The sequence below is a fragment of the Gouania willdenowi genome, chromosome 17 (genome assembly GCF_900634775.1).
Source record: "Gouania willdenowi chromosome 17, fGouWil2.1, whole genome shotgun sequence".
Taxonomy (NCBI): Eukaryota; Metazoa; Chordata; class Actinopteri; order Blenniiformes; family Gobiesocidae; genus Gouania; species Gouania willdenowi.
Genome location: NC_041060.1, coordinates 5,431,569 through 5,449,050, shown reverse-complemented (window position 1 = coordinate 5,449,050; position 17,482 = coordinate 5,431,569). Strand labels below are relative to the sequence as shown.

Below are 17,482 nucleotides of genomic sequence, written 5' to 3'. Positions count from 1 at the left end.
CTCTTCTTTATCTTTTGAAAGCATTATAGAAATATTGGATCGGGACTCGGTATTGGACAATTTTCAAAATCAAAGGACTCGAACTCGGGGGCAAAAAAACCTAATCGGGACATCCCTAGTGAATGAGTTAATCTTGACATTTCAACTTTGTTCTCCAAATTCAAACTATTCTCAACATTTCGACTTTAATGTAGACGTTAAAATTCAATTTTAATGTCGTCATTTTGACTTTATTTTTAACATTTTGACTTTATTCTCAACATTTTGACTTTAATCTACATGTTAAATTTCAACTTTATTCAGGGCATTTTGACTTTATTCTCGACATTTTTACTTTATTCTCAAAACTTCAACAATATCGTCCAAATTTCAACTTTAATGTCATCTTTTCGACATTAATCTCAATGTGAATTTCAACTTTAATGTCAACATTTCGACTTTATTCTCGAAATTTTGCCTTTATTCTTAACTTTTCGACTTTATTCTTAATTTGCCCAAAATTATTTTCTTGTTCAAAATTGGCCCTAATCTGCTTCCGTAGTTTAGTTACACTTTAACATGAAAAATGAATCAGTGGATATTATTTAATTTCATTTTTTAAGTGTTTTATTGAAAGAAGGAACGCATGATATAATTAATCTATTTTTGTTTAATTTTAATTAGTTTTGTAAAGAATGGTTGAACAGAAGTGAATGATAGTTTCTAATATTATGATGGGATGGTTCCACTGGTTGCTGGTTAGAATCCTACCTGCAGACTGGGATGGCAGCCAAAGTCCAGCAGAGTCTTCACCACCTGGAGGTGTCCTTTGTTCACGGCGATGTGTAACGGCGTCTGTCGTCTCTTGTTTCTGGCGTTCAGGTCGGCCCCGCCCCTCTGCAGCACCTCGATGACGGAGCCCTCGTCTCCGAAGGCGGCGTGGTGGACGGCCCGGTCCCCGTCTTTGTCCTAACACAGTGAGACACAACGTTACCTCTGGACCTCAGGAACCTTTTACGCTCTATGAGTGATGGAGCAGCAAACCTCAGCCTCCAGGTCCACGCTGTGTTTGAGCAGCAGCTTCAAGACGTCCACATGACCGTTCTGACTGGCTGCCTGCATGGCTGTGTGTCCGGCACACTGCCCGTTCACCTGACACACACACACGCACAAGGAGATGGAGGGAACATCAACCACTTATGTGGGAAAGAGTCAAACTTGACTAAAACAAAACATCAGTCACTGTGAATGATTTGGTATCAATGAGCGTCTCACCAAGTATTTACTCATCCTGACCAGCAGGTGGCTCCACTGTTTTTACAAATGTCTTCTAACATTTGAAATGTCTTCAAAATAAAAATAGTAGATCTATTGTATGTCTAACAAGACATCATTATGCACCATATTCATTTATTTTCCTTTTAAAAATAGGACTAATGTTTTAGAGCCTGTAAACATCCCATTGTTTTCTATTGGAGTGAAGGATTCAGCATGCTTTTTACATCATTTAGCAGCTTTTTAGATCATTTAGCAGCTTTTTATATCATATAGCAGATTTTTCATTCACAGTGACAACTTGTGCTGCTTTTAGTTGCACTAGAAAACCAGGAAAAAATAAGGATGTCGATGGGAACCTCTTTAGTTCATTAAAAAAAAATAAAAACAGTTGTGGCCGCAGAGGGCGACAGTTCCAACTCTGAGGTTTGGTAGTAAACAATGAAGCAGAGAAGAGCCCTCCTCAGGAACCTTTACTCTCCCTTAAACAGTGCGCTGACACACTCTGGTAGCTTAAGTTAGTGAGTAATCCCTAGGGATGTAACGATTCACTCAACTCCCGATACCATTCGATTCACGATACGATTCTCTCACGATTTATTTTACAAAATGGGACTGTAGTCAAATGATGACTGAAAAATATTCCTTTATTTTTTTTGGGAAAAAAACTACAAAATACTGTACTATTTTCCTTTTATTTTTAATTGTCAAAAGAATCCCTTGATAAACTATTCAAAACAATGCAATTTAACTAAAAATAAATCTTGAATGAAATAAATAAAGGAATAATACAAATGAAGAAGAAGCTTATTAATTTAAATTATGGTTCTATAGTAAACAATGCAAAACTGCATAATAGTTCTTTTTCTTTTTAAAAGTGCAACTGAAAATGTATTTTGTGCCTTAACAATTGGACTTTAAAAAAAAAAAAAAAACGTCACTGCACTGATTTACGTCAGATATTTGTTTGGACCAGCAGAGGGCGCTGGTAACCCACTGGTCGGTTGGCATGCAGCTAATCTAGCAGTGAAGAAGAGATGCTATGCTAACAGACAGAGCTAATAGAAAAACGTGACTTTTACAGATATTCAAGTAATATTACAAATATTCTTTCGGTGCTAAAGGGGTAAAGAATCATTTATTAACATGTAACATTAACATGTAAGAGTAGAAGGCGGCCAGAAAGAAAATAGTAGCAGATTCCGCCCGCCGGTACACTGCTGGACAAGAAAAGGGATAATATGTATCGCCCTCTGCTGTTTAAAAAAAGTACTGCAATTCAATTTTCAAAGTATCGATGTCAATCGTGATACCTATGAATCGATTTTTAACTGCCTTACGATTAATTGTTACATCCCTAGTAATCACGGATAGTTGAAGACAAACTCTGAGGATAGAAGGACTTTTGGGAGGGAAAATGATGCACTCCTCTTTGTCACAGTGATATGAAAGAAGAGGTGCGGTGTGGTGCATTTACTCACATCCACGTCAGGTCTCTTGAGGATGTCCTCCACCTTTGCCAGATCTCCATTAGCTGCAGCCTTCACCAGTTCCTCGTTGATGTCTCCTGATTCCTGCGTCTCAAACAGCTTCTTCAGTAACTGGGACAGACGCTCTGGGAACACACAGACACAGACACATTCAGCACCAGTATAACTGTAGCGCTCAGTGTTTTCCTTCTCCAGAAACAGGAGAGGATGATGGACATCAGAATAATAATATCCTCCTTTACTCTCACCTAATATGAAAAATTCACTTTATAATAGTTTTGCTACAGTGATATACATTCCTTTAGCCTCATTCAGAGGGCCAAAGTTGAAAAAGTTGTTTCCTCCCTCCTTTGTTATTCCACATTTTGTAAAAAGTCAGCTTCAAACGGGCAAATTGGATTTTTCTCGCCATATGACATCACATCATGGAAACTCATCCTCCTGACAATCCTGGCTCCTCCTACCTCCTCCTCCTCCCAATGAGCTCCTCCCTCTCAAACTACCTCACAGCTAAAACACTGCATGGCTATCTAAGTCAGGAGGACTAATCCAGGTGAGATGAGGCAAAATGGTTCCTTGTAGAGTAAAGGTTGCAGACCCCTGACCAGAGGAAGAGGGTCAGGAGACCCCACTATAAGAGCTGGACCCTCTGAATTTAATTCCATGGGGTGAAGCAATGCAGATGCTAAGTTGGTTAGGCTACTGTTAAGTTAATTCCAGTACAGCATTTCTGGAAAATAAAAAAAACATGTAACCTGTTATGCTTTGCTGTTATTTAAAACATTTTGTTACATCTTTTAGAAACACACACCATGAAGTAGCGTTTGTCTGACTCACAATCACAATAGCTGCTGAAATAGCCATTCGTTTTACTGTAATGTGCAGTTCTTTGGCTGAAAACATCAGCTGTTGTGTGGAGTTAGCGTCTATAGACACGCCCCCTCATGCATATACACGAAGGCCCCAAAACAGCATGTTTTTAGAAGAGTCATTAAACTGACTTTTCAGAGGGATAAAACTCTAGAAAATGGGCGAGTATGGGAAAACAAACCTCAAACACTGTTTTTGGGGTTCATAGAACAAATGGAGATGAGTGAAAGACAGCATAATACTGGACCTTTAAATGGATTTAGCCTAAAATTTAAAAATTACAAAAACAACTTTTTATCTAAAACAATAAAATCCTTTTATTTTTTTCTTGTGATTCAAAGTAAACACTGAAAAATGAACTTGATTGAATCAAAAAATGATCAAATTGTTTGAGGTGAGAACTGATTCATAAATCCCCTTCAAAATAAAGCACAGGATGTTTTTCTCTCCATTTAAAAATGTTGTCAACTTTTACATGGGAGCAACATATCCGTGGGTTTTTAAGCTGCAGCACCATCTACTGAGCTAAAGGAAAACTGCAATTAAAGAAAACCACTTTTCCTCTGATTTGTAAACCAATACTAAATCATTTCTCTTATTATTCCATTATTCCCGTCTACTGTAACAGGTGTGAACTAAACTCAGTTGTAAAGATAAAAGCCCTTCAAAATAAAAGCACATAATGGTTTTATTCACTTTTCTTACCTCCAGACGCGTTGCTCACAGCAGAGCCTGATGGAGCGATCTTAGTGACAGCAGCAGGATTGTAGGTCCAGGAAGTCCCACACACCTCCACCTTCAGGTCACTGTCAGAGTAAATCTGCTGCACACGGCCCACCTTACCTAGAGTCTGACACACACACACCGCCATGCTTAAGAGTCATTTTAACACAAACCAATGCCTCACTCTTTAAATATATACAGTATATATCTATAGATTAATGCATAACCAGGAAAAACAATAAAAAACAACAAAACACTGCAGGACTCTTGTTTAATAAATACACACATTAAAAAAACAGACAGAGCTCTGCTGTGAGGAGGGAAACATAAACACTTAATTATAGAATTAGATCTAATACTTTAGGCCAGACATGGACAACAGTGTGTGTGCAGCCGCAAAAGTAAACACACAAAATGACCAACAACACAGCAACAATACACAAAATGGCTCCAAAGAATACATACATGAAATGATTCACAAAATAAAAACACAAACAGCAAAAGAAAAAAAATATATACATATATTCATATATATATAAACACAGTTCCTTTGTTGTTTCCTGTGTTAATGCTCTGACTGGTCTTTATTTATTCTAATGCTGACATGAATGCTGGTCATGTGACCCTCAGATCAGATATATAATCTGTGATTAAAGTTTCCCATCTGTGCTTTAGGTTATTAGTGGTTTAATGTTCTGTCATACACACTTAGCGTAGCCGCTAATAATCTGTGACTCTAACGGACACAGTTAGCATCAGAAAGCTCATTACCGGCAGCATGGCCTCGGCCCACTCCCCATGTCCTCTCTGCAGCAGTTTGATGCGGTCGATGTCGTAACAGATCTGAACCAGGTCTCCCACTAAGAACTGAGAGGTACCTCCTTCTGCTCCTGCTGCTACTTCACCGCTACGCACCACGTTAGCCTTGGTTAGCACCGCAGGGTTAAACGTCCACCTTACGGTTAGAGAGAGAACAAACACATTAATGATCATTCAATATTATCCACTCGGGCTCTGTCTGAGAACCACCGCTCACCGATTCCCACTGGGGTACTGCACCACGATGTCGTGGTCCTCGTCGATGCCACACACGGTGCCCGTGGTGGTGAGGGTCTCGAACATGCCGTCCGTCCAGCCTCCATGGCCGTGTTGGAGTGACTGCACGATCTCCAGATCCAGATCGATGTTGACCAGGTCCCCGATCTGGAGCCCACCTGGGTTCCTGTTCCCGTTCTGCTCACCTGGAGACACAGCATTCAGACTTTTTATTTCTACTACTTCTTTTACATTATTTAGTTGTATAATGACCTACAAACAAAATAAAAACAACAAATTGTTGTATAAGAACTATCCAAAAATGCTTAAAAGTCATTGTGTCAATTTTATTATTTTGGTTCTTTGTTTGTTATTAAGCCTGAAAAGAAAACACAGCATTAATCATCAGGTAATTTATCCTGTGAATTAACACTTGTGTATTGAGGAAACGCTCATTTATTTGTAAAGTATCAATAGCAGTTTATTGCGTTGTAATTATTAAAGACAACATTATAAATGCAAGTTTTAAATTAACAATACAAGGAGTTATTAATTATAATTAATGTTAGTCATTATTTTTCATCTTTAATAAATGACCTAAATAATCAGAAACAGAAATATTTTAATGATCCCAGAGGTAAATTACTTTCTTATAGAAGCTCAAGAAAGATTACAGATGAAATAAAGAAATGCTAAACAAAGACAATAAAAAGAAAACGTACATAATAAACTAAATAATAACAATAATAACAACTAAATAAATGTTAAATACAAACATGAAGACAATTATTCAATGGGAGAATATCTGCAGTGTTTAATTTATTTGTTTATTTATTGATAAACTGTATGAGAAAGATAAACTTCACTGTTATGAGCTGTGCTGACCTCTGCTGGTCACACTATGAACTGCACTGATTGGTTCTCTTACCTAAAACAGGGCAGTGGTCGCGGTAAAAAGAGCCTCCTTTGGCGTCCTGGACACATTTCAGATCAGACTAGAACAGAAAACACAACCAGGTTAGACACAATGATAACATAATAAATAGTAATAACAATAATTAATGATGCACTTTTGGAGTTTTCCATTGATCTAATAACTACTGGCTGAAGAACGAGAATCAGAATGGTTTTTATTTGTCAAGTACAGTTTAAAACAGCACAAGGAATTTAACTTGGCAGTTGATGCAAAGAACAAAAAAAAGGTAAACTTGAAACAATAATAATAATAATAATAAATATAAAGGATAAGGAATAAAGGAGGACTTATTCAAATGTTAATTATGACAGAGCTGCTCTTTGTATGATTGTATGATCATTTAAAGCTTCACTACTTTGTGTTCTGTAATAGGTTCAAATCCCACACTTCTGTCTCTATCAACCTTTTTTCAGTTCATTCTAAATGTTATTATCACTGAGAGCTTCACAGTAATTCTGATCACTGATTTATCAGTGGAATAATGTTTATTTAGTAGCTTTAAACTAAAGACAGGCCACACATTGATGTTCAGCTGCTCATCTGTCTCACACTGTGCACATCTCACTAGTGTTTAACTAATAACTTGTCTTTCCACATGGTTATTAAATGCACACAACATTAATAACTAATTTAGAATAACCTGCTGTAGTAGACGAGTTTAGAAGAAAACATCAGTGTAGTCAACATGGAAAATAGTTAGTTTGCAACATTGCAATACTTATAATCATAGATTATTACATGTATTTGTGTTAAATGGCACGATTATTAGTATATGGGGACATTTTTATTAGGGGCACATTTGGGAAAAAATGTCCAGGTCAGATACTTTTTTACATATTGTTTTCAGTAAAAATGTGATACACTAAAATACCAAGTGTGCATTGTTTAATAAAGCAGAAAAATCCTAGCTTTCTAGTTTTGTAACGCAGGTTTGATTGATGATTGTTAGCACTTTTCCTTTTCACTCTCATTACCATCAACCGTATCCAAGGAAGCCTCAGAACTCTTTGATGTGAACGTTTAATAATCCAATGAAGGTCATTAGGTGTTAGAACAGGAACCATTGAGTTGTAGCTTTGTGTAATGGCTGTGACTAACTTCCATGATGTTCATTCCACTCCGTGACCACAAAAAGACCATCATTCAAGCCCATGTTAAACTAACAATAAAAACAATTCAGCACAACTAACATGGAATATATACAGTATGTTAAGGTTTCATTTTTTCAGACAATTTCTTTTTAGGAATTTCACTTTGATCTCCTGACATGTTTCGACTGTCAACTGTCGGTCTTCCTCGGAGGCCTCTGCTGATCACGATGGCTTTGAGATCAGGAGGTGGAGCTTCAACATCAACATGTAGGTGGGAACATTTTCTCTCTCCCACACCTGGGACTTTCTTCTCCAGAGACCATCGGGCGACCGGGGGCGTGGCCTGCCTGACAGAACTGTCAAGTTGGCCACGCCCAGAAATATCTCATCAGGACACATCAAAGCTTATCAGAATAGATCAAAGTAAATTTTCTGAAAAAAGTTGTCTGGATAAATTAAACCTTAACATATTATTAAAAAAGAAGACAAGATTAACATTCTGGAATTATAACATGGAACATTAAGCTATCTACTGCAACCTTTACATTCCATGATTTTCAAAATCACAAATGTGCCCCAAATGAAAATTTTGCGCACATATGTGCATATTTTAAATAGTATGATAACAAATAGCTCTAAAAATGAATGATTGAATGGGCATGAAGGATCTAATGTTCATATATCTATGTTCCTGTGTGGTGTTGGGCTAACAGAGGCGTTGATGAGGGCTGCTTTGTAAAGCTCTGAGACCTCAGTGAAAGAAACAGATTGCTTTTCTCATGCAGATCTTTGTCCTGCAGCTGCTTCAGAGCAGAGGAGGAGCTGCAGGTCGTGCTGTGCAGCAGCTGATCCTGTGTGTGTGTGTCTGTGTGAGTGTGTGTGTGTGTGTGTGTGTGTGTGTGTGTGTGTGTGTGTGTGTGTGTGTGTGTGTGTGTGTGTGTGTGTGTGTGTGTGTGTGTGTGTGCGCGCTCACCATTCCCTCAAAGCCCACCCTGTAGAGGTTCTTAGCCCCATTGTCCCACAGTACGTAGGCTGCACTGTGAGGACTGGCTGCACTCCAGTCCTGGATCTCTGTCACCTGCACAAACACACATACTTTACTTCAGTGTGTGTATCACATCTCGCGCGCGCACGCACGTTAACAGTAGCACCTGTAGAGCTGAGGATCTAATTATCCATCTACAATGACAGTACTGAGGCTTGTTTTGTGTTTAAATGTTGAACCTAATGCAGAGTGATGGGAGTGATCAGTGGTTGGTTCAACTTCTCAGTGTCTATGAAACGTTAGCTCTCACGTGTTCCTGCTCAGGTTTGTTTGAGTCTGGAAGGGTCGTCAGATCAACCAATAATCCTCTTTCTTCTCTCAGATTTTCGTGAAACTTTGTGGAATGGTTGAGAAACAGACAAAACTCACTTATTTACCAAGAAATTCTGACATTTTTACCAATTGTTCTGTGATTATTCAATATTCACACCATAAATGTTTAGTTTGATCTGATGAATACTTTTTGAGACATGAACAATTTAGTGAGGGGGTGTGTCCTTATATTTCTTCCATTTTCAGCTTCCAATATCTCAGGAACTACACCACATAGGAAAGTGAAATTATTAATTAATTTCTGTTATGATGTTAAATATTAATGTATTTTAAAGGAAAAACATCCTCAAACAAGAGAAATTTGTTCACAACAAATATTATGTATTCAAAAATAAATGTTTCTCTGATGCAAGGGTTTTTATAATTTTTATGTTACTAGTAAAAAACTAATAAACCATAAATTATTATTAGACACAGAGCCAACGTACAATGGCTTCATGTAAAGGATTTTCCATATTCACAAATGGTGAAATATCCCAGTTTGGGTCTAAAATAAAAATTAATAAGTCACATTAAGAAAATTTGTTTTAAATCCCTTGAAAGAGAACATTTACCAAATGTAACTTTCCTATGTGGTGTAGTGCCTCAGATACTGGAAGCTGAAAAAGGAAGAAAAATAAGAACGAGCAAAAAATCTACACATACCCCCATCACCGTATCTCAAAAAGTATTAATCCAACCAAACTAAACATTTACAGTGTGACTATTGAATAATTAAGGAACAATTGGTAAAAAAAATCATGTCCAAAAGATTGACTCCAATATATTAAGTATGAAAGCTACAGTGTGTCATTTTTAAAGCTCTTTTCAAACTCTCTCAATTTGTTTCATAAGTATTTTCTATAGAATCCAACTGTTATTTTAAATCATAAACTTCAAATGTAATTTCCAAAACATATTCTTCACATTTTTTCTTTAGAGGTAGCTGATGATGTCAGAAAGATTCCCTGTGTGTTTTGTGATGTGCAATATGATACTTTTATAGCTATGAGTGAATATTTGCAGCATGGTCACTGGAAAAATCTAGACTTGAGCATAAAAATGACACTAAAATCATCTGTGTAGCTCTCAGACTTCCAAAGATATTATCGCTAATTAGCCCTAAACTGCGTTAACTAATATCTCACTAATTAAGAGGATGTGAGTTAAAATAAGTGAGCTCTCATTGTTCCCAACCATTCTACAAAGTTTGACTAAACACTCTGAGCAATGAAGGAGATGGAATGAGCTAAAGTCTTTGTACAGGGGCTGTGTGTTTAAAGGTGTTTATAAGGAAGTAAGGGTGTGATGGTGACCTTTCCTCTGCGCCCATTTCCTCCGTCCTGATCCTCCCACTGCCAGTCCACTCCTCTGACCACACGCCCTCCAGTGAAGATCCCTCTGGCTGTGATCTTCTTAGACTTACGACGAGACTCCAGGAGCACTCTAAGCACAAAACAAGTTCACATTGTCAATAATACGTTGTTCCTACCCATAATGCATCAGTTACTGTCTTTAAAGCAGTGGATGGCCAGTGTTGCTGAGGATTATAACACCTTAATGAGTGTGTGTAGTCTTTCTACGCGGATTTATGACGTTTACGGCGCTGCAGTGCATCACAGAATGAAGAGTTGATTTGAAACGAGCCAAACTTCCGTTTTTGATCCTCCCTAAGGTGTGTTTACATGTTCTCACTCTGTGCACTGTTGAAGGCAGCTAAAGGAGCCACAGTGATTGTGCACATGGAGCACTCCAGGGCTTGGTTGGTAACAATCAGAAGACTTTAGTCCAAAAGCAGGTTCAGACCTGACGAGGTAAAGGAAAGTATGTGAGGAGACTCAACTGAGTTCATCTAAAGTAGTAACTGCTCACCTGGAAACCAGCTGTGAGCTCAACCCAGGGACGTTCATAATAATACATAAAAACACAATTTTATAATTTAAAAACTATGAAAAATAATCTTTCTTGGTATGTTTTTTTTACCTACAAACTTGGATAGTCTTAAACATGTGTTTGTTTGATAGAAGGGCCACGTTATGTACAGTACATTCATGTCAGCATTTAGAATAATGACTAATCTGAGCATTAACCCAGGAAAGAACAAAGGGTTTTTATTAGGGGTGAGTATTGGCAAGGATGCTGCAATACGATACGTGGGTCACGATACAATATTATCACGATATATCGCAATATTGTACCCAGTTAATATCAAAATAAACTTAGAGATGAACAATCAAGTTGCTGTATATGTTCATCAGAAGATATTGATCATTCAGAGGACAAAGTTAGTCAAAACTATTTGCATCAAAACATCCTATTTATTATTAGTGTTTTTGCAGATTTCACTGAAAAAAAGAAAATGCAGTGTTACACACTGCCATCAAAAAATAAAGTGCATCAAGTTTCTTTTCACTGAAACTACTGTGTAGAAGTCTCAAAGTAACCATGACAACATAATGACGGCATCATAACAACTGTAAGTGAGAACATTAAGGATAAATCACCCTGAGTTACTGACAATGCACAACAATAAGAAAAAATAAATTATCCTATTTTATCAGTTTAAGCACTGATCTGAACAAATTATGTGAAAAAAATGCCTCTGCATACATAAATATTGCAGGCATTACACACTGCCATCATAAAATCAAGTGCATCAAATAACCATTGCAACAAATTGAAAGCATTGTAACCACTGAAATATTGCACAAATACACAAAAATATTGATTAAATATAAAAATAATAAAATAAATAAATACATTTTTAAAAAATCGATTTTTTAAATTTAAAAATTGATTTAAAATCGGCACCCAAAAAAATCGCTATATATCATGAAATTTTTTTTTTTTCACACCCCTAGTTTTAATGGTAATTTTGTGTGTTTTTTCTGTCGTTCTGTGTATGTTTGTTGTTGTCTTACTCGTTATGAGGCATTTCTGTTGTCCGTGTATTTTTCCTGTAAAACATATGGGGTTTTTTTAAACATATTGTCTATTTGTGCTGTCATTTTGCATTTTTTGGAGTAATCGCTGTGTATTTCTGTTGTTGTTTTGCTTGTTTGTTGGTACTGTGGGTTTTCAGAGTAATTTTTCATGTTTTTCTTGTCTTTCTGTGTACTTTTGTTGTCATTTTCTGTAATTTTGTATATTTTTCTGAGTAATTTAGTGTATTACTGTTGTCGTTTTGTTCACTTCTGGAGTAGTTTTGTATGCTTTTGGAGTGTTTTCTGTGTTTTTCTCTGGTCTTTAACTGTATTCTCCTGCAATGTATTCTTGCTTTCATTTTGTGTATTTTTCTGTCATTTTGTTCATTTACTTTGGGGGCCACATGAAATTAGTTGCCTATGTCTGCGTTAGTGAGACCTACTGTGAGAGTAGGATTACACACAGTTTCTATCTTTACTTTGTTTCATTAGAAAAAACAAGCCCATGGTTTAAAGAGTAAAACCAGAGCTGATCTATTCCCACATGAGGAGAAACGTCTGCAGATCAACAAGCGTCAAGAAAACAGACAAGGCTTTAAAAAGGTGTTGAAATGTAAAAGAAGAACAAAAGCAGGAATATTTCCCACAGTTTAACCAGCAGTGCAGTGTTCTAACAATAACTCACATTTTCCTGCTTCACACGTCACTGAGACACAATTTAATCAATCACCATTAATCAGTCCCAACCTCAGCCGTCAGTTTGTACATAAATGCTCCGTTTGGTATTGAAAGCCTTCAAACGTGTTCTCTATCAATTTTTGTTATCACAGCAAAACATGATAACCAGTCCAACCCTAACACTAACAGATCAACATGATCACCAGTTGAGCCGTTACACCTACAGACTGTGACAAACGTTTGGTTGCATTGATAAACACTGATGTGAGTGCATGTGATTTCAGATTGTTTAATCATGTCATCAGTCTATCATGTGACTATTATTCAGCTGCTCATAGTAAACTATCACTTTCCCCCAACAAACTTCATTATGTGCACAAACATGTACATGAAATAACATCCCCAAGTTCCCCATAAACCCTTAAAGAATAATAGTATGACAAAAAATAAAAAAACAAATAGGAAAATAGTCATCAATAGAAAAGCAAATAGAAATAAAACAAATACAAATATAAAAACAAATTAAAAAAATAGGAAAAAAATAAATAAATAGAAAAACAAATAAAAAAATATGAATAAAAATAGAAAAACACCATTAATATAAATATTATATGTGCAAATATACAATAATAATACATTAATACACCAAACAACAGAAGCCCAACAGCAGCAGAATGGTGATTAAACTTCAGCATGTTAACATCTGATGTGAGATTTAAGAACATTTAAATTCTTTGTTTCAGAAGTCGAACCATGTTTTTATATCAGATGTGAGTTTGAAACCAAACAGTAGCAGTAGTAGACAGCAGCTGGACTGTGAAAGACCTGAATGTGGTCTAACTGAACATGCTGGGGGGGCTCACTCATTGTGAGCCTGTCTCAGGGGAAATGAAGTGCTACTATGTTCAAAGGCTGCCAGCTGCTGGGCCATGTGTTCATTCAGACCAGTGATCAACTGGTTCCACTTCTGTGTAATAAAACCATGGAGTTCACAGCAGGAAACTCAGATGTTAAAATGTCCAACAGGTAAATATTCACTATTAATCATTAAAACTGTATTTTGAACAAGGTAAGAGAAATAAAACGTACAAGAAAATATAAACACAAACACTAGTATATTACATTATATAGCTTATGCATTAAAACATGTATATAAATGTTTTTTCACCTTACTTTTATTTCAAAACTCCCTTCATTAAAAGAAACTAAAAATTACTACCAAGGTAGTAAAGTTTTTATCCCAGAGTTTAGTTACTTTTAGTGAGTCAGTAAGGACATCGGGAACTGGTGGCCCGGACGCATCATGCAACCCTCCGTCTAATTTCATGCAACCTCCAAAGTAAACGTACAAAATGACAGAAAAATACACAAAACAAAAGCAAGTATACATTCAAAAATACAAATAATTACAACATTGCAGGAAAATACAGTAAAAGATAAGAAAATATTCCAAAAACACACAACACTACTACAAAAATTAACAAAACAACAGCAGCATTACACAAAATTACCCCGAATAACACAAAATGACTCAAAAAAATATAACAAAAGAACACAAAAAGACAAGAAAAACAAAAAATCAGTCAGCAAACACACAGTACTAACAAACGATATGATCTCAAAAAACAAATTTTACAGAAAAAATACCCAAAAAGACAACAGAAATACAAAAAATGCCTCATAAAAAGCAAGAAAACAACACACACAGAATGAGAGAAAAACACACAAAGAATTACTATGAAAACTCTTTGTTGTTTCCTGTATTAATGCTCTGATGGGTTATTATTCTTAATGCTGACATGAATGTACATAACGTGGCATTTCGATCAAACAAACACATTTTTGTGGCCCCCGCTGTGATATAAGTTGCCCACCTCTGGTGTAGTGTTAGAGCAGGCAGCTAACAGCTCATTTCATAAAGAAAACTCCTTAAACACTCCTTAAATAGTGAGGGTAAGGAAGAAATGAGGAACACCTGAGTGGAAACAGGAGTTGACGGTCATAATAATGAGATATTGTCTTTCTCGTTCTTTGAGGGGAAGTGTTGAAAAGAACGTGACATCCTGGGAAACACTTTGTAACAGCACTGCGATAAAAAACTAACAAAAGCACCGACGGTCAAACAGGAAACTCTCAACAAGTCTGACTTTGATCTTTAGATCAAAAAAGAAGAAAAACCTGCTTCCATGGCATGGATCATCTCTGCTTAATCATTTCATATTTATCAGGGATGAATGGTGATGTTTCCATCATTTAATAAATAATAAGACAATGTAAGACATGTGATAACGTAGCTCCGCCCCTTTACCCTTTGACCATGCTCAACCAGGGAAAGTGACTTATTACATATGTTTTTTGTTAATGGATTAAACAACATGATAAAGAAAAAACATTATCTTTTTTATTTGAGAAGTTTTGAAAACTTTGCTTTGTTTAAAATCAAGTTTTGAGGTCAAAATTATGTTTTTAATGATTATAATCCATAAAAGTTTAAAATGATTGTTTCCGTTTTAAATCCTTCCTCCTCAGAGCACAAGTGTGTGAACCACTGACCTCTCGCTGCCCGGCGTGGTGATCCTGTAGAAGCGGTGTCTCAGGTGATGCTTGTCGCCATGGTAACAGGTGGTGCACAGGTCGTAGTTGGTGCACTCGGCGCATTTCCAGCGAATGCCAATGATTGGCTGCTGGCGGCAGGTGTCGCACATGGTTCCGTCGTGTTTGATGCCTGGAGACACAAAGATGGAGGTTTATGAAGACAAAAAGATCTGTAAACATGCTGTAAATATGACTAATATCTCAGATAAAAGACCCACGCACACAAATGGGAATGTGAACACAAACTGACCTGGTTCATGAACATGTGGGCGATATGAACCAAAACTCATATCTTGATCATTTCTCTCATAACAGTGATATATGATATAAATCTCTATATCTTTAACTCAAATTCTGAGCACAAAGACAATTCTGGTTTAAATTTGCTGATGTAAAATGCCACAGACACATTTTCATAATAAACAGCTGATCAATATGTGCCACTTTAGTCTTTTTCTCCACTAAGGCAGGGGTTCTCGCCAAATGCCTTCAAGAAACTAATACATTTTTAACAATTTGTGCCCATTTTTGCTTATTTTTTTCCCTTTTTCTGCAACTACACCAAATTTTCTATTTAACCTATTTCCATCACTTTTTCTTGCCATATTTTTGCTCCTTTTAATGCATTTTTTCTACATTACTCCTATTTATGACGCTTCTCTCCATCAAATTTCATTGCCTTTTTTGAACATGTTTTCCACTTTCAAGACATTTTCAGCACTTATGAACCCTTTCCACCACTTTTCCACTTAATGTCACATGTTGACCCATTATTGTTACTTTTAACCTCTTATTATTTTGCCAATTTAACCACATTCACAATATTGTATGCCCATTATTTGCCAGTTTAAACAAATTGTTCCAATAATGACATTCTGAACCCTTTTTACCACTTTTTCTGTTTGTTTTGGTCAACTCGAATTTGCAACTTTTAACCAATTTCTGTGGTTTTTAAAATCCCATTTTACCACCTTTTACACCATTTTTGGTCACTTTGAACTTATTTCTGATTAAAACAAGGACTTCCATCTTTAAGATGACTATATACTATGGCCCAAATAATGGTAAACTTCATGAATAACAGTGGATATTATTCAGATGAATAAATACATGTGGTTATCACAGCTGAGCTCTCCCCTTTATGCACCCTCATAGATGGCCCTGTCTCCACATGACTGTTCTTCAATGTTCACATCTGTGTTCAACCACCTTCAGCTACAGTGGGGGTCCCCGGTCTCTGGGACCTTTATTTTGGGGGTCGCGGCCTGAACAGGTTGAGAAATACTGGTCTAATGAAGTGTTCTAATAAGTACACTTCATTTGATTAATAGTCATTAGACCACCTCACTGCTCTAATGACGTGTTACAGTGCTATAATAGCAAAGATAATCATAACAACCCTATGTTTGTCTCACCTGTGCATCACAGTGTTTATAACCCTATGTCTTATATAGAGTATTACATGATGTAATGAAGCGTTAGGTGATATATTGTTAACCTTGTGGCTCTCACCTGTCGGAGCGCTGTCCAACACCCGGACGTCGTACGCCCCTGAGCATCGGTAGTTAGCAGCAGTTCCGTTGTCCCACACCACCACCACCTCCTCCGGGCTCTCGAAGCTCCGCACGGTGCCGACGTGTCCCTCTCCTCCGTCCTGCTTCCCCCACTTCCAGTCGGGCCCTCGGACTACCCGGGCTCCGACCCCCTCCATCATGGCCCGGTTGTTCCTCCCGGTAGTCATGGTCGGACCGACCGTTAGCCGAGTCCCGAAAATTGGCCCCGAAAAACAGGCGTCGAGTGATTTCCGTCTCCCCCTGACAAACTAGACTTTAGTCACCTGTGAGGACGTCAAAGTGTCCACATTCCTGATGTTTGGACGTGTCTTACTCCAGAAATCCTCCTTTTTAACTTAGCAGCCTTAGCAGCCCAGCGGCTAGGCTAACACCTCACAAAGCTCCTCTAGTCTCCACAGCACAGCACATATAAGCCTTTTCAGCACTTATTGAGTCTCGTTGAGTCCCCGTCCTGTCGGTACCAGATTAAAGTGGCGTAAAGACGGTTCGGGGGCCTCCTAGAGACGGTCCACAGCCACAAACTCAGCGAAGATGCGTCGCCATTAAACAGACGATCAATGTTGAAAAAGCCTCAGACGAGCGACAACTCCGGAGATTCACGACAAGGCCCGAAGGTCTTCGGGAATCTCCGGAGCTACAGCGAAGACGGGAGGCCGACGCGGTTCGGCGAACCCCAGTGCGCCTGCGCGTTACTAACAGCGACTAGAAACACATTTGATTTTAATTTCAGCTTCATCCCTTTGTGACTCCTTTATTATTATACATTAATTAAATTAGTGCATGTGTGTGCCCGCTGAGCTCAGAGAGCTGAGGGCCTCTGGGGCCTTTGGACTCATTAGTGTCCCGTGTGTGTGTGTGTGTGTGTGTGTGTGTGTGTGTGTGTGTGTGTGTGTGTGTGTGTGTGTGTGTGTGTGT

The 17,482-nt window shown here is 37.5% G+C and overlaps 1 protein-coding gene across 5 annotated transcripts in view; it reads right to left on the bottom strand.

Annotated features, from left to right (window-relative positions):
- Positions 1-17,190, bottom strand: part of mib1 (MIB E3 ubiquitin protein ligase 1) — a 48,885-nt gene extending 31,695 nt beyond the window's left edge. For all 5 annotated transcript variants that reach the window (XM_028472623.1, XM_028472624.1, XM_028472625.1 and 2 more), the window contains exons 1-11: positions 16,506-17,190; positions 14,952-15,123; positions 10,113-10,242; positions 8,413-8,517; positions 6,301-6,367; positions 5,374-5,578; positions 5,109-5,292; positions 4,320-4,464; positions 2,736-2,869; positions 1,024-1,131; positions 751-948 (exon numbers count right to left, since the gene is read on the bottom strand). In XM_028472623.1, the coding sequence (XP_028328424.1) occupies positions 751-948; positions 1,024-1,131; positions 2,736-2,869; positions 4,320-4,464; positions 5,109-5,292; positions 5,374-5,578; positions 6,301-6,367; positions 8,413-8,517; positions 10,113-10,242; positions 14,952-15,123; positions 16,506-16,734 (1,677 nt within the window). In that variant the 5' untranslated portion in view covers positions 16,735-17,190. The remainder of the gene's footprint in view (positions 1-750; positions 949-1,023; positions 1,132-2,735; positions 2,870-4,319; positions 4,465-5,108; positions 5,293-5,373; positions 5,579-6,300; positions 6,368-8,412; positions 8,518-10,112; positions 10,243-14,951; positions 15,124-16,505) is intronic.
- Between the last annotated feature and the right edge of the window lie 292 nt (positions 17,191-17,482).